General features: G+C 40.5%; 1 protein-coding gene across 1 annotated transcript in view; it reads left to right on the top strand.

Moving 5' to 3' along the window:
* The window catches only part of LOC137373896 (eukaryotic translation initiation factor 2 subunit 1), a 28622-nt gene that overhangs the window by 5668 nt on the left and 4591 nt on the right, over positions 1-18363 (top strand). Inside the window, exons 3-6 of the mRNA XM_068039437.1 lie at positions 1424-1503; positions 4752-4903; positions 7140-7246; positions 12663-12760. Coding sequence (XP_067895538.1) covers positions 1424-1503; positions 4752-4903; positions 7140-7246; positions 12663-12760 — 437 coding nt within the window. The remainder of the gene's footprint in view (positions 1-1423; positions 1504-4751; positions 4904-7139; positions 7247-12662; positions 12761-18363) is intronic.

Genomic DNA, 18363 nt, shown 5'->3' with positions numbered 1-18363 from the left:
TGTGAAAATTGGCTACTGTCTTCATGTACACTTCAAAAGAAATTAATTGCCTGTTGAATGGTTTGGACATCCTGAAATGAAAAGTTCTGTATAAATGCATGTTCTTTTACTTAATATCAGCTGCTTATGTTTATTATTTAGTTGAAAAATATTTGGAGCCTAAAGCTAGTTAGCTTATAAGATATGGCCTGACTGTTTTTGGAATTTGAGTTTTTGCATTGTGATTTAATGTACAGATGTCCTGTGAGAACTTCAGGTTATAGCCATTGTCTTAAATGCCCATCACTCAAGACCACCTACTTTGACCTCCATAATATCACATGTCATCGGCCTTACTTCAGCTCATCTGCTGAAACTCTCATTCATGCATTTATTACCTCTGCACTTGACTGTCCCAGCTAGCCTCCCATACTCCATCCTCCATGAACTTGAGCTCATCCAAAACGTTCCTGCCCATATCCTAACTCGCACCAAGTCCTGTTCACCTGTCACCTCTGTGCTCCCTGACCTAAGTTGGCTCCCAGTCTGGCAACACAAGCTCCTTCAGGTCTGCAACCCTCCACGAACTCCTGTGCTCCTGCATTTCTGACCTCTTGCCCACCCCATATTTAACCATCCTATAAAAAGTTCTTAATTGGGACCATGCCTTCAGCTGCCTAGTCCCTAAGTTCTGGGATTCCTTCCCTAAACCTCTAGATCTCTGTCTTCCTTTAAGACACTCCTTAATACCAATCCCATCTCTCCTAATATCCTATGTGGCTTGGTGTCAAATTTTGTTCGTTAACAGTCCTGTTAAGTGCCTTTGGATATTTTGCTATGTTAATGGTGTTATTTTATTATTTATTTAGAAATACAACACTGAAACAGGCCCTTCGGCCCACCGAGTCTGTGCCGACCAACAACCACCCATTTATGCCAACCCTACAGTAATCCCATATTCCCTAGCACCTACCTACACTAGGGGCAATTTACAACGGTCAATTTACCTATCACCTGCAAGTCTTTGGCGGTGGGAGGAAACTGGAGCACCTGGCGAAAACCCTCGCGGTCACAGGGAGAACTTACAAACTCCGCACAGGCAGTACCCAGAATCGAACCCAGGTCCCTGGAGCTGTGAGGCTGTGGTGCTAACCACTGTGCCGCCCAACTGCAATTTTATATAAATGAAATTTGCTGTTCTTGTAGGGAACCCTAACTAATGCTGAAGCTTTAGTGATTAGTTCAGTTGAGGTTCTCATGGAATTTAGGATTATTCTGAGCTATATGGCATTGACTTTCTGAAACATAATGGAAGCCTGGTTTTATTTTCATAAAACTCACTAGATAGCATTCAACATAATGGAATGTTTTAGGATTGTCTCTTCATAGCAGGTGATGGCTAAATCATTGAGTGATTGCTTTGTATCTGTCTTGTTTGATCCAGGTTACATTGATTTGTCTAAGCGCAGGGTTTCGCAAGAAGAAACCATTAAATGTGAAGACAAGTTTACCAAATCCAAGACTGTAAGTGTTTTCATTTTCACATGTATTTAATACATTGTGTAGGAGAGTTTTGTATTGCAAAGATGGGCTATACAGCACCAACTACTGATTTAGTACCTTACCTACTTTATTATCAGACATATAGATTGTGGCTTTATGCAGGTTTTTATGGCAGCAAGTCTGTGGCATCGCACAAACTGCTGATACCAATGCATGACTTTTGCGTATAATTTTCTGTAGACCTGCGCCTTAGCTCCATGTTGTTTCTGCTAATGATAACTGAGATAGGGAGTTTGCTATGGAGGTTTCCTACCAGAGTCTCTAGCACAGCTTGTTTCTATGCCAATATACTGCCACATAAAATAATAAAGTGGTGCTGAACCATGTTGTTTCCAGTTGTTGACACTAGTTTGTGAAAAGTTTGTATGCATTTTCGTCTTGGGGGGAGGGGGGTGGAGCTGCTTTTCCTGTTGGTTCATTGAGTGAGAGCATCAATGCGCCAATAAAGCATTGTTTATGATCTTGCTTGAAGAGCACAGAGTAAAGTTTACCACGTAATTGATCACGATATCCCCTTGAAGTGTCAGCTTGGCTCAGTTGGTAGCATTCTTGCCTTTGAGTTAGAGTATGGGTTCAAGCCTGTTCAAAATTTTTGGTCTGTGTAAATACTGGATTAGTGTCACCAGTCCCTGCCATGAATGGACCTGCGTCCCTCAAGATCAGGAGTTTGCTTTTGCTGCCCAATATCTAGGCAAACGTTAGTGCAACAGATGAGGGATGTAACAAGGAGACTTGCTTGTTATATGAAAGGGATATCTTGATTGTTGCAAGTGCCCTCACATGTACTTTTACAGTTCAAAGAGGTACACTGACTAATCCCTTTAGTGAAGCAGGGCAGGCACAAGGTTATTTAACTGTCATTAAAGGAATGTACGAAATAACAATTAAAACAATTCAACATTGGTCCCTTGTAAATAAAAAAAAACAATAAACCGCAGTGCCTTTCTCTGGTTATTTTGTTAAATATACTTGTGATCAGTCTTGACATTGAATCAGACCTGGGCTTATGCTGCATCTTGTTAGGGTCTGTTCTTGATATGCTACCTGGGCCAGCCTTGTGTCTCACCGTGCTTTCAAATATATGGGTCTTTTTCCTTGCATCTGCTGAAAGTGACGATTAGATCAACCTCTAGCCTCTCCTTTGTCCATGCGCCACTTAGTTGGGCTGCCAAGTAACCTGGATACCACCCTTCCATGAGTGAATTCTTATCAGACAGCCCTTGGTGTCTTTGCAAAAAAAGTACTTTCTCATGTGAATGACCTGTTGGAATCCATGAAACAAAATAATGAATTGTCTATTCATAAAATGGTTACAGCACAGAAGGAGGCCATTCAGCCCGTTTGTGTCTGTGCTGGCACTTTGAAGGAGCAATTCACTTAGTGCCATTCCCCCTGCCTTCTCTCTCTAGCCCTGCGCATTCTTCCTTTTCAGATAATCCTGTTCCCCGTCTATTATTGCCCCTATTGAACCTGTCTCCACCTTGCTGTCTGCCGGTGCATTCCAGATCCCAACCACTTGCTGCATGAAAAAGTTTTTCTCATGTCGCCATTGCTTCTTTTGCCAATTACTTTAAATCCGTGCCCTCTGGTTCTTGATCCTTCCGTCAGTGAGAACAGTTTCTCCCTATCTACTCTGTCCAGGCCCCTCATGATTTTGAATATCTCTATCAAATCTCCTTTCAGCCTTCTCTGAGGAAAACTCCCAACTTTAATCTATCTACGTAACTGAAGTTCCTCATCCTGGAGCGATTCTCGTGAATCTTTTCTGCAACCTCTCTAATGCCGTCACATCCTTCCTTAAAGTGTGGTGTCCAGAATTGGACACAATGCTCCAGTTGAGGCCAAACCAGTGTTTTATTTATTTATTTAGAGATACAGCACTGAACCAGGCCCTTCGGCCCACCAAGTCTGTGCCGACCGTCAACCACCCATTTATACTAATCCTTCACCAAACCCATATTCCTATCACATCCTCACCTGTCCCTATATTCTCCTACCACCTACCTATACCAGGGGCAATTTATAATGGCCAATTTACCCATCAACCTGCAAGTCTTTTGGTGGTGGGAGGAAACCGGAGCACCCGGCGAAAACCCACGCAGACACAGGGAGAACTTGCAAACTCCACACAGGCAGTACCCAGAACCGAACCCGGGTCGCTGGAGCGGTGAGGCTGCAGTGCTAACCACTGCGCCGCCCGTGCAGTAACCTTTTATGTGGCACCTTATCAATTGCATTTTGGAAATCCAAACACACACCATCTACTGGTTTCCCTTTATTCACCTAGCTTGTTAAATCCTCAAAGATCTCTAATAAATTCATCAAACAGAGTTTCCTCTCACAAAACCATGTTGAATCTGCCTGATTGTATTATGATTTTCTAAATGTCTTGGTACTACTTCCTTCATGATGGATTTCAGCATTTTCCCAATGACAGATGTTAGGCTAACTGGCCTATTGTTCCTGCTTTTCATTTATACAAGTTTAACATAACTTCCTTGTTTTTGTACTCTATATCCCTATTGATAAAGCCTAGGATGTTGTATATTTTATTTACTGCGCTATCAACTTGTTCTGCCACCTTCAATGATTATGCACACATACACCTAGGTCCCTCTGCTCCTGCAACCCTTATTGATACCAGTTACACTTGCTATCTCATTAACACACCAATCCGTTGTTTGTCCCAGTAGCTTTAGCATTTCTCTGTACCTAAATCAACTGGGAGAAAGCTGCATATTTGTGAATTAACCCTTGAAATGCTGAACTGGTTATATCAGAGACATTTGCAACTTATAATAAACTTTAAATATGACAATCTCTTGTCCAAGAATTGAATGAATAATCTAACATATCAACGTATTGCTGAGGGACTTTGCATTGTTGAAAGTGTTTTTCGAGTGAGATGTTTTCTGTCTGTTTGTGGGTGTAAACAAAAAAACATGGCACTATTCTAAGAATCATGGGGAGTTCTAGTGTCCCTCACCAAGCAGCACCAAAAACAGATTAATTTCTACTTTGGACCTTAGCTATGCACAATTTGGCTGCCACTTTTAATTCTACAGTGACTGTGCTATAATAGCGTGTAGCACTTTGCAACATCTTCAAGCCAAAACACTATCTTTTTAATCAGCCCTCTTGTTAAAGAATAAGGGCACTCTCCTTGAGTGAAACAATGATTTTTCTTTTTGTTTGCTTCTTTTCAACAGGTGTATAGCATTTTGCGACATGTGGCAGAGGTGCTTGAGTACACGAAAGATGAACAGCTAGATAGTCTGTTTCAGAGAACAGCCTGGGTCTTTGATGAGAAGTACAAAAGGCCTGGATATGGAGCTTACGATGCATTTAAACATGCAGTTTCGTAAGAATTAATTTGTTTTCTACTTCATTGAGGGTGGATGTTTTCTGGGGAAGTTCCTCATCTCTCATTCTGAATCTTTGTTACAGAACAAGTCTAATTGTTAGTGACTTCAATCTAGCCAAGTTCTCTCGCTGTCAGATCTGACACTCGGCAACAACCATGCATAGTATGTTCTAAAGGCACCAGGAAAAACCCCTACCAAAGGGAGTCTTAGTGTCTGTTTTATTATTGATTGCCAGTGGAGATCAGCTTCTAAAATAAATGGGGTATCACATGGCTCTTCCGTGAGCACAAAAAAAAATGGGATAAGCATGTATCCTATAAGCACTGTAATTCTGTTGCAGAAACCTAATCCGGCTATGGACTCAACTGAAGCAACTCGGTTGCCACTTGATGGCAGCAGATACAAGCTTTACTGACAGTGCTGTTATTAATTAGAGATTTTAAGTGTAAGTTTGCTTTCCTCCCTTCACCTGAAGACATTAATCCTTTGATAACAGTACCTGGCATTTATGGAATACCTGGGCATTTCGAAATGTTTCAAAACATGCCAATAATAGCTTGAATTTATAGAGTAGAAAAAATATCCTAAAAGTACTCCAAAGAAAAACTGAATCTAAGGAGGAGATATTAGGAGAGTTGATTGAAAAGTTGGTCAGAGTCAAGTTTAAAGAGCCTTTTAGAGGAGGATTGAAGCTGAGTATTTTACAGAAGTGGTCTTCTGGTACCTTTAGCTGGTCACTCCTGTGGGAACCTTGGCAACAACTGTCACAGCTAACGTCAACATTTTTGTCTATCAATTGATGGGTTTTTGATAAGTGCCTTGTACAGTGCACATTTTATCAATTTATAGATTTTTCCGATTTTTAAAAAAAATGCTGGGTATTGAACTCTTCGGGCTAGATCTGGAATTATACCTTTGTTTCGTCCTCTCTATGTAGTCCGTTGACGTGATCCAGTTACGTAGAATTTTGAAATTTGTTATTTTTGCCCATAATATTTTAAAATTCAAATACATGTTGATAACAATGAGTTTCAATACCACCCTTAGCCTAAAACTATTACTATAGCAAACTAGCCACCATGAATTAATATGCAGTGCTAAAAAAGTGAATAAATGGGTTTGACATACAGGTCAACCATGATCTAATTGAATGGCCTGTTCGTATGTTCCTCCATAGAGCTTTTTACTTTGTTTCTATGTAGTAGAAAACTTAAGGCACAGAAGGAGTCCATTTGACCCATCTTGTCTGTGCTGGCCTTTTTATGCGTGTAGTAATTGGTAGGTTCTCAGCCTGTTTTGTGGAATCTGGTTGTGTGCAACATAACAACTGTATTTGACTTTTAAGTGCAGAGTCTCTTATGTAGGCAATGTGAAGCCCTTGAAAATGTCTTGAGAAATATGATAGGATTGTACAAATACAAGTCTTTCTGTTGTTTCCTTAAGGTAACAAATTCATTGTCGGGCATTGTTATTGAATATTCGACTTCTACAAAACTTTATTGTGTTCAGAAGGTAACTCCAGAAATTTTGACAGTGTAATGCCTCCAAGATGCTATTTTTTCATACTTGATGGTGACTGTTGGCACATGTTGTACCAGAGATGCAACGCACCTAGGACTGGCTGGCACATGTAATTCCAGTAGGCCCAATGGATTGTGATCAGGAGTAGCAACCATAGCTGATTGCATCCCCCAGCAGCTTTGAGAGCTGTTGTAACAGTCCTACCACCTGCCATCAGCTCATTCGGAACAGACCAAGGATTTATCCAAGGACTATAATAAAAGCAAAATACTGCAGATGCTGGAAATCTGCAATAAAAATAAGATATGCTGGAAATACTCAGCAGGTCTGGCAGCATCTGTGGAGAGAGAAGCAGAGTTAATGTTTCAGGTCCGTTAAGGGTCACTGACCTGAAATGTTAACTCTGCTTCTCTCCACAGATGCTGCCAAACCTGCTGAGTATTTCCAGAATTTCTTGTTTTAATTTATTATTATTTATCCAAGGACTTCCAGGTCTGTATGGCTCATCTGCATCCTGGATAAATTTATTGCCCCTCCATGGAAACCCCCTGGGTGGTTGGCATATTAATTACCCCTTTTTCTTCCACCTTCCTGTCTCTCGTTCACTCTTAAAACCAAGGTTAGATCATCTGACTGTCTGTACTTTGTTGTGAAGAGAACAGTCATGCATTGGTTTGTTTATTCTGCATATGATTTGTTTTTTCCTCATAGAGACCCTACTATTCTGGACAGTCTTGATTTGACAGAAGAAGAGCGGGGTGTGTTACTTGAAAATATCAGACGACGTCTCACTCCACAGGCTGTTAAAATTAGGGCAGGTGTGTTTGTTGTAATTCTGCAGTGCATTTGGGAGCTGTGAGAATTGATGCAAGCTCGTCCAGTCATGTTAAATAAAATGAATGTGATCCATTAAGCTATCAATTGTAATTTAACACAGTTCAGTATTACGGTGATATGTATCATCATTCCCTCATCCTTTTACCCCTTTTTGGGGGTTAACCCTCCAGAGAAGCCAATGATCCTTCAATATCTCACCCAAATGGGTGTTGATCTTTTGTGAGCTTGGATAATGATTGCTGCATGGCTGTTTTGACTGATGGGTTGAGGGATGTGAAGAGAGGGCTCAAAATATAACTAGTTAATTCCACTTAATTGTGACAGTAAATGTAATCCAATATTACGGTTTATTAGCAAACTGGAAAAGTCAATATTTTTGGATCACATGCATTTTGAACTGGTTTTCAAATTACTGTTCTTTTCCCCCCACCCCTAATTCTTTTAGTTCTGTTTCCCAGACTACTATATCCTTTATTTTCTAGTCTTGAAATCCTCTCTACCATAGTTGCCAAATTCATTGTAGATTTTTTAAAATTACATTTTATGCTGGTGCTGGTTTGACCCTGCAGCTGGTTTTGGTGATTTTCCTGAACTTAAAATTCTTAATGCTGTTGACTGCCTGAGTTTATTGTCTGTCACTTTTGCCAGCCTACTGCACACACAGCACGCTTTCTCTTAACCCCACCCCCTCCAGGGCTGCCACACCGCAGGTACACAAACCATGTTTTTATATATACATATATGTATGATAGTTGTCCAATTTCAGAGAAAACCAGGCTGGGGTCTGGATCAGCTGTGACCTGGCTCCAAAATATGTTGCATCTCCCCAACACCAGAAATCTGTCATGAGTTGAATAAAAGCAATTTGTGTAAGAGTTCTGGGATTCTGGGGCGGCGCAGTGGTTAGCACTACAGCCTCACAGCTCCAGCGACTCGGGTTCGGTTCTGGCTACTGTCTGTGCGGAGTTTGCAAGTTCTCCCTGTGACCGCGTGAGTTTCCATCGGGTGCTCCGGTTTCCTCCCGCAGCTAAAGACTTGCAGGTTGATAGGTAAATTGGCCATTGTAAATTGCCCCTAGTGTAGGTAGGTGGTAGGAGAATTGAAGGAAGGTGGGGATGTGGTAGGGAATGTGGGATTAGTATAAATGGGTGGTTGATGGTCGGCACAGACTCGGTGGGCCGAAGGGCCTGTTTCAGTGCTGTATCTCTCTATGACTCTAATGTTGACTGAAATGGGTAGTGGAGTTGACACAGAATAAAATGATTGTTAAATGACAACTTTCTGGGGAGGTAAGGAAATCAACTGAATTAGAATGAGGTTTGAAAGTTTGTGACAAAATTAACATCTGATCGAACTTGTGTAAGGTTAATAGAAATTTATTTTATGAAACTATTTTAGTGAAGGAATATCTCTTCAAATTGATGCAGAGGATATGCAATAAAAGTGTAAAAGCTTGTTTCTTCCAAGCTTTGTTCAGAGAATTGCTTAGGATATACAGGATAGAAACAAGCATTCAGTCCAACTAATCTCTGCTGGTGTTTATACTCCACACAAGACTTCTCACATTATATCTGCCTGAACTCAGCCTTTCAGCATATCTTTCTATTCATGTTTCTGTCCCATTTCATTTTGAAAGCATCTAAGCTATTTGCCTCAACCACCTCCTTCGGTAGCGAGTTCCACATTCTAACCACTCTGAAGTAAAGAAGTATCTCCTTGTATCCCTATTGGATGTATTGATAACAAGCTTCTATTTATGGCTCCTAGTTTTGGATTCTTTGACAAGTGGAAACATTCTCTTCATACCTACCCTGTTAACCCATGATTTTAAAGAACCCTATCAGGTCGTCTTTAAATCTTTGCTTTTCGAAAGAAACAAACCCCAACTTATTCAGTCTTTCTCTATAGGTGTGTACTGCTCTATAGTATAATCTTTCAGTTCTTATATCATTCTTGTAAATCTTATTTGCACATTTATGTCCTTTTTACAGCATGGAAACAGGCCATTCAACCCAATGGGTCCCTGCTGGTGTTTATGCTCCACACGAGCCTCCTCCAATTCTTTCAACTAAAACCATCACTGTATCCTATTCCTTTCTCCCTCGTGCTTATCTGGTTTCTCCTCCAATTCCTCTATGCTAGTCACCTCAGCTACTCCTTGTGGCAGTGAGTTCCACATTCTAACCACTCTGGGTAAAGAAGTTTCTCAATTCTCTAATGGATATATTAGTGACTATTTTGTGTTTATGGCCCCTAATTCTACCCTCCCTCACAAGAGGGATCATCTCTACATCTAGACTATCAAGCCCTTTCTTAAACTTAAAGACCTCTATCAGTTCACCCTTTAGTTTTCTCTTTTCTAGCGAAAATAGCCCCAGTCTGTTCAGTCATTCCTAATAGGTATAACCTCTCAGTTCTGCTATCATTCCAATAAATCATTTGCACCTTCGTGCTTTTATATCCTTTTTGTAGTATAGAGAACTGTTCACAGTACTTCATCACGTAACCTAGATTCTATATAAATTTAAACGTAACTTATCTGCCTTTCAATTCTATCCTTATAGAAATAAACCCCAGTGCTATGTTTGCTGTTTTATGGTCTTAGTAACCTATGTTGGTACTTTCAGTGTTTTTTGTGTCTGTATCCCAGATTCCAGGACAAAATTCCAGCCAAACTGCTCAAGCGTGGAAAGTCCCATCTCTTGCCACACCTTTATGACCACCTTCTGTGCTGGAAAGTAGGCTCTGTTCCACAGGAGATGAGTGATGCCAAAATAATCACCCTATATAAAAACAAAGGCGACCGAGAAGACTGCAACAACTGCAGGGGCATCTCACTCCTTAGCGTCACGGGGACGGCCTTTGCTAGGGTCATGCTTAAAGACTCCATTTACTTGCAGACCGAGTGTACTAGGAAGTAAAGGCCTGCTTGGGTCTGCAAATGAGACCTGACCCGGCCCGAGTCCTTCCATTTTTCCCCATGCCCGACCTGACCATCAGTTAACTTACCTTCCATTTTTCACTTTGTTCCTTACCTGCACAAGCTTAAAATAACTGTAGCAAAACCACCTTTAATGTCCAAAAAGTAAATTCACATTAAAGTCACTTACATGAGGTGGTGATGGAGCATGTCCAATTCGGCCCGTCCCAACCCAAGCCTGAATGCCGGACCTGGAAGGCGATCTGACCCGAACCCGCTATGTCGTCGGGTCCCCTCAGGTTCGGGTCGGGTAGCAGGCCTTAACTAGGAAGCGCAGTGCAGTTTCCATGTTGGCAGATCTACTGTGGATATGATCTCTATATGCCAGCTACAAGAGAAGTGTAGGGAACAGAGTATACACCTTTACCTTTTGTAGATCTCACTAAAGCATTCAACACTTTCAGTAGAGCAGGGCTGTACAAGATTTTTGGAAAAATTGGCTGTCCACTGAAGCTCCTCTGTCTCATCCGCTCCTTTCATGACAACATGCACTGCACTGTACAGTTTGATGGCTCTACTTCCGACAGTTTGAGTGAAGTGTGGCATGAAAGAGGGTTGTGTCCTCGCCCCCACTCTGTTTGGCATCTTCTGCATGCTCCTAACCTTCGCCTTCCTTGCAAATTTAGAACGGGTCTACTTGCACACTAGGTCAGATGACAAGCTCTACAATCTATCAAGGCTGAAAGCACAGTCAGAAACACATTGTGTCCTGATCAGAGCACTCCTCTACACTGATAATGCCGTGCAAGTCACTCACACGGAAACTCAGCTGCAAAGATTCATAGACTGTCTCTCCCATGCCTGTAACTTGTTCTCCTTGACTATAAGCATCAAGAAAACCATGGCAATGGGACAACTGATCTCCAAACCTGATCACACTGAATAACACCCCACTGGAACTAGTAGCAAATTCTGCTACCTTGGGTCCACGGTGGCAGACAATCTGTCCCTTGATGCACAATACACACATAGGGAAAGCAGCTACCACCTTTGGCCAACTTGTGAAATGCACATGAGGTAATAGCAGGCTGATGGTTTATAACGCCTGTGTTCTCAGCACCTTGCTGTATGGCTGTGAAACATGGGTGACCTACAGCTACCAGCAAAAGAAGCTCAATAATTTCCAACTTCGCTGTCTGCAGTGCACTATGAGTATATCCTGATTCTGTATGTTCTGTCTTTAGTCATGAATCTATTATGCAGTACTTTAGTGAAGGCCTTTCAGAAATCTAAATATATTGTGTTTACCACAATACCCTTATCTGTCCTTCTGTTACTTCAAAGAATTCAAAAGGTTGGTCAAGCATGACCCCTTTTGAAATCCATACTGACGACTCTTTAGATTTTCAGTTTCTAGATGTTTTTCTGTTGCATCTTTGATCTTCCATTATCTTTCCTACTACCGATACCCTGCTAATTGGTGTTAGTTCCCTGGCCATGTCCTATCTCCCATTTTACATATAGAAACACATAGCTGTCTGCTAACATTATTTCCTTTTCTAATTGTATGTACGTATCTGCCTCCATTATCATTTCCCAAACTTATTTTGTTATGTGCTGATTAGTATTTTAATTATCCCTCCTTTCTACCTTTTAATGTCTTTTTTTGTCAATTTTCCTGGTAAATGTTGAAGCAAAATCATTTAATATTTGTGCCATTTTGCTGTCATCGTCTGTGAATTTATTTGTGTATCCTTTAATAGTCCTATCCCTGTCCTGATTTTTCTTTTATGTGTCTGTAGAATGCTTCCCTCGATTTATTTAATTTTGTAGTTTCTCTTTATCTTCCTAATTGGTTTTTACTACTTCCTAATCTTTTTGTATTCCTTTTATTATCCTTTCCTTGTCTGTGTACATTGCGCTTGCCTTTTTCTTCAGTTTCAATCTTGTTCTTATTTCTTTATTCATGTATGCTGTGTTATTACTGGCTAATTTGTTCTTGCTTTTTAGTGCGATATTTATAATATGGAGACCAGAACTCTGCACAGTGCTCTTTTAAGTATTGCCTGACTAGGATCCTATACATAATTTCTGAATTCTGTATTCTAGAAATAAGTCTTTGTACTTGATTAGCATTTTTAATTGCTTTGCTAACCTGCCATGCTGCTTTTAATGATTTGTTCACCTGTATCCCTAGATCCTCCTTCTCAGTTCAGTTTCTTATTTTCTAAGGTGTAGATGATTCTGTTTTTCCTATCAATGTGCATGACCTCACATTTATCAATGTTAAAGTTAATTTCCTACTTAAATGCGCAGTCTGCAATTTTTCTAATGTCTTCCTTGGAGTTGTTAATGTAAGTGGAAAATCCTGTGCGGTTGCTTCTTTTTCTTAAATAAGGTAAGTTTCTTTATTTTTGAGTTTTACTACTTCAAGCCTTAGTTAAGCTTTTCAATTATATTTTTATGTCTTAAACCAGATATTGAAGTTGCGTGTTATGGATATGAAGGTATAGATGCTGTTAAAGAGGCACTTAGAGCTGGTCTAGACTGTTCTACTGAAATTATGCCCATTAAGGTGAGTGTTGGGAATTGTTCAAACCACAAAGCACTTTCTGGTAGCAGTGGCTCAACAGGATCATTATGCTGCATTGTAACAAATGACTGCAGGAGCCAAAAACTACATCCAGGGACCTGCTCAGAATGTTTACATAATCTAAATCATGAGACCTTAATTGCATTTTTTTTTACTGAGATAGGTTTGACTGACTTAGGTGAAATCTGTTAAATCTACACGGTAGTCATTATGCAATGATAAGTTATATAAACCGATTTCAGTTGTTAAAACACTGCTTAACTGAGAATGTACTCTTTTTCTTGGGTAATTTTAAACTACATTCTGCAACCTAGACTAAAAGGTATGACAGTAAATAAACAATGGGAAACATCTAAAGAAACAATTCAAAATGTTCAGAAATGCATTCCATTAAAAAACAAAAACTCGGCAAGAAAGATTCCTCCATGGATTACTAGGGAAGTTGAGGGTAGTATTAGATTAAAAGAAGAGGCTTATGATGTTGCAAAAATTTAGTGGTAAACCTGAGAATTGAGAGAGTTTTAGAAACTAGCAAAGGGTGACCAGAAAGTTGATTGGGGGAAAAATTAATGAGAGTAAACTTGCCAGGAATAAAAACAGATTGTAAAAGTATGAGAGCAGCTGTAGTAAATGTTGGTTCCTTAGAGGCAGAAACAGGATAAATTATCATGGGGAATGAGGAAATGGCAGAGACGTTGAACAAATATCTTGTCACTCTTCACAGTAGAGCATACAAATTACTTAACAGAAATTGCATACTGGGGAGGCGGCATAGTGGTAATGTCACTGGACTGGTAATCCAGAGCCCAGGCTAATGCTCTAGGGACATGGGTTCGAATCCCAGAAGGGCAGATGGTGAAATTTGAATTCAATTAATAAATCTGGAATCAAAAACTAGTCTAATGATGACCATGAAACCATTGTCGATTGTTGTAAAAGCCCATCTAGTTCACTAATGTCCTTTAGGGAAGGAAATCAGCTGTCCTTAATTGGTCTCCAGAGCCACAGCAATGTGTTTGACTCTTAAAATGTCCTCTGAAATGGCTGAGCAAGCCACTCAGTTCAAGGGCAATTCGAGATGGGCAATAAATGCTGGCCTAGCCAGCGACGCCCATATCCCACCAAAAACGAATTTTAAAAAAGTAGAGGGTAACCAAGGGACTAATGAGTGAGGAACTTAAGGTAATTAATATCAGCAGAGAAAAAGTATTGGAGAAACTTAAGGGACTAAAGGCTGATGAATCCCCATGACCTGATGGCCTACTCCTAAGGTTCTAAAAGAGGTAACTGCAGAGATGGTGGTTATGTTTTTCCAAAATTCCCTAGTTCTAAAACAGTCCCAGCAGATTGGAAGTCAGCAGTGTAACTCCCCTATTCAAGAAAGGAGGGAGGGAGAAAAAGGGGAGCTACAGACCAGTTAGCCTGGTGTCAGTCATCAGGAAAATGTTGGAATCTTAACAATGCACTTACAAAGTCATAATATGATCAAACAAAGTCAACATGGTTTTGCAGAGGGAAATTGTGTTAGACAGAATTAATTAGAGGTTTTTGAGGATGTAACTAGTAGGTAACGGGGAACCAGTAGATATCGTATACTTGAATTTTGATAACATGCCACACAAAAGGCTAATACACAAGGTAAGGGCTCGTAGAGCTGGGGGTGATATATTAACATTGGATGGAGGATTGGTTAACGGCCAGGAAGCAGAGAGTAGGGATAAACACGGCGTTTTCAAGTTGGCGGGCTATAGCTGGTGGAGTGCTGTAAGGATCAGTGCTGGGGTCTCAGCTATTTACAAAGAGACCAAGACTAATATACCTAATTTGCTGACATTATAAAGCTATTGAGAATGTAAGCTGTGGGGAGGAAACAGAGACTGCAAAGTGATATAGACAGATTAAGTGAGTGGGCAGCAATGTGGTAGATGGAGTACAATGTGGGGAACTGTGAGGTTATTCACTTTCGTAGTAATAGAAAAGCAGAATTTTTTTTAAAAGGCACTTAATTTCTAAACTGTGCAGATTGTCTTGGGTGCGCTCGTACAAGGAGCACAAAGTTAGCATACAGGTACAGCAAGCAATTAGGAAGACAAATGGCATGTTGGCCTTTATTGCAAAAGGATTGACGTACCAGAATAAGGAAGTCTTGCTTTGGTGATTCAACACCTGTAGTACTGTGCACAGTTTTGGTCTCCATATCTAAGGAAGAATATACTTGCATTGGAGGTAGTACAGCGAAAGTTCACTTGATTGGCTACTAGGATGAGGAGGTTCTCCTATGAGAGGCTGTGTAAATTGGGCTTATACCCTCAAGTTTAGAAGAATGAGGGGTGATTTCATTGAAAAGCACAAGATTCTGAAGGGGCTCGACAGGGTAGACATGAGAGGTTGTTTCCCCTAACTGGGGGAATCTAGAACACAGGGTCATAACCTCAGGATAAGGGGTTGATCAGATCGGACTGAGATGAGAAATTTCTTAACTCGGAGCGTTGTGAGTTTTGGAATTGTCTATCCCAGAGGGTTATGGATGCTCTGCTATTGAGTATATTTAAGACTCAAAGAGTGATAGATTTTTGATCTCGCAGAGAATTAAGGGATATGGGGAGCGGGCAGGAAAGTGATTTTCTGGCTCAACTCCAGTCATTGGTGGAGCAGGCTTGAGGGGCAGAATGGTCTACTCCTGGTCCTATTTCTTATATTCTTAACCTCCGCCAGGCAATGTTGAAAGAGGAGGTAGGTCAGACACTAGAGGGGTTTAAAATTGATAAAGAAGTATTAGATAGGCTGTCTGTACTTAAAGTGCATAAAGCACCAGGGCCGGATGAGCCGCATGCAAGGATACTGAGAGAAGTGAGAGTGGAAATCGCAGAGGACTGGAGAAATGCAGACTTTACAACCTTGTTCAAAAAAGGGTGTAAAGGTAAGCCCAGCAACTACAGGCCAGTCAGTTTAACTTCGGTGGTGGGAAAGCGTCTAGAAGTAATTCTGGACAAAATCAGTAGTCATGTGGACAAATGCGAGTTAATTAAGGAAAGCCAGCATGGATTTCTTAAGGGAAAATCATGTTTAACTAACTTGCTGGAGTTTTTGGAGGAGGTAACAGAGAGTTGATGAGGGCAATGCTGTTCATGTGGTGTACATGGATTTTAAAAAGGCATTTGGTATAGTACCACACAACAGACTTGTGAGCAAACTTATATCTCATGGAATAAAAGGGACGGTAGCAACATGGATATGAAATTGACAGTGACAGGAAACGAAGAGTAGTGGTTAATTGATTTTTATTGGGCTGGAGGAAGATTTGTAGTGGAGTTCGCCAGGGGTCAGTGTTGGGACCCTTGCTTTTCATGATGTATATTAATGACCTAGACCTTGGTGTACAGGGCACAATTTCAAAGTTTGCAGATGATACGAAACTTGGAAGCATTGTGACCTGTGAGGAGGATAGTGTAGAACTTCAAAAGGACATAGACAAGTTGGTGGAATGGGCAGACAGGTGGCAGATGAAGTTCAATGCAGAGAAATGTGAAGTGATTAATTTTGGTAGGAAGAACATGGAGAGACAATATAGAATAAAGGGTACAATTCTAAAGGGGGTGCAGGAGCAGAGGGACCTGGGTGTATATGTGCATAAGTCATTAAAGGTAGCAGGACAGGTGGAGAGAGCAGTTAATAAAGCATATAGTATCCTGGGCTTTACCAATAGGGGCATAGTGTACAAGCGCGCAGAAGTTATGTTGAACTTGTATAAGACACTAGTTTAGCCTCAGCTGGAGTGTTGTGTCGAATTCTGGGTGCAGCACTTGAGGAAAGACGTGAGGGCATTGGAGAGAGTACAGAAAAGATTCACGAGAATGATTGCAGGGATGAGGAAATTCAGTTATGAAGATAGATTGGAGAAGTTCAGGTTGTTTTCTTTGGAGAAGAGAAGGCTGAGAGGTGATTTGATAGAGGTATTCAAAATCATGAGGGGTCTGGACAGAGTAGATAAAGATAAACTGTTCCCACTCATGAAAGGATCGAGAACGAGAGGGCACAGATTTAAAGTATTTGGTAAGAGAAGCAAAAGTGACATGAGGAAAAACTTTTTCACACAGCAATTGGTTAAGGTCTAGAATGCGCTGCCTGAGAACGTGGTGGAGGCAGGTTCAATTGAAGCATTCAAAAGGGAATATGAAAGTTATATGAAAAGGAAGAATGTGCAGGGTTACAGGGAGAAGGCAGGGGAATGAAACTGAGGGAGTTACTCTTTCAGAGAGCTGGTATGGATATGACTGGCCGAATCACGGCCTGCTGCGCTGTAACAATTCTGTGATGTCCAGGATTAGTGGTTTGTGTAAAATATATGGTTTGCATGGCTTGAATCATGGCTGCACCACAACTGGTTTATTTTGCTTAACCCATTTATGTAGAGAGTGGAAATTAATTTATTTGGATTTTTTGGCATGATTTGATTACATACATTTAGTGGCATATAAAGTCTTGACTGTTTATGAAAGTGCTTTTTCTGGGAAAACTTGCCCTCATGTAACATTTAATGTCTGGCATAATTTTTTGAAGGCAATGTAGTTTGTGCCAAGAACTGGAAGGGTGAGGTTATCTAAAATATTTCATAACTGCTAGTATTTCTTTTATATTATCTGTCCTGGTTTTGTGCTTTATAATTAACATTCAACATCAAAGTGAAGAAATAGCTCACAAAATTGGTGAGGACCTGCATGCTAAGAATAAAACAATAGTTGAATGGAGACAAATAATTGTCAACTTAAATATGTTTTATATAGTTCTGTCAGAACAAACTGAAATTCTATTGGAATTGTCCGGAAATGAATGTTGTAAAATGGAGAATTTTAAATGTTCTCCTGTTTCTCCTCTTCAAAGTCCTGACTCACTGGAGAACAGTCACATATGCCTCCACATCATGATGCGCTGCCTGAGAATGTGGTGGAGGTAGGTTCAATTGAAGCATTCAAAAGGGAATTAGACAGTTATATGAAATGGAGTAATGTGCAGGGTTATGGGGAGAAGGCAGGGGAATGGAACTGAGGGAATTACTTTCTTAGAGCCAGTGTGGACGCGATGGGCCAAATGGCATCCTCCTGCACTGTAACGATTCAGTGATTCTGTAAGGTAAGGTGGGAGGAGGCTCAAGTGAAGCATTAACACTTGCACAGGCCAATTGGGTAGAAGAGCTGGTTTCTATGGTGTAAATTCTATGTATTTTTAAAGTGACTAGTTTCGACAAGTAGCATTTTTGAAATGTAGGTGGAGTTGTTAGTGAACCATAAATTAAGAAAACATTTTACTTGCTAAATGAAAATTAGTTTATCATTAAATCTCAAACCAACCTTAAAATGCGCAAATATGAAGTAGGATTTATGTATCTATTTTGAGCACTAAATCTACTCTAGCCATATACCTAGAATTTTTTGCTTCCGCATTTGGCAATGTGAAAAATTAAATAGTCCTGTTACATTTTCAGGGAAATTGAAACAGGAATAGGCCATTTAGCCCCCTCAAGTCTGTTCTGCCATTCAAGGAGATCATAGCTGATCTGCGACCTTGCCCCATATCATCCCTTTGCC

This window comes from Heterodontus francisci, chromosome 9 (genome assembly GCF_036365525.1).
Source record: "Heterodontus francisci isolate sHetFra1 chromosome 9, sHetFra1.hap1, whole genome shotgun sequence".
NCBI lineage: Eukaryota > Metazoa > Chordata > Chondrichthyes > Heterodontiformes > Heterodontidae > Heterodontus > Heterodontus francisci.
The sequence above is the reverse complement of the archived record's forward strand: the minus strand, read 5'-3'. Positions and strand labels throughout refer to the sequence as shown.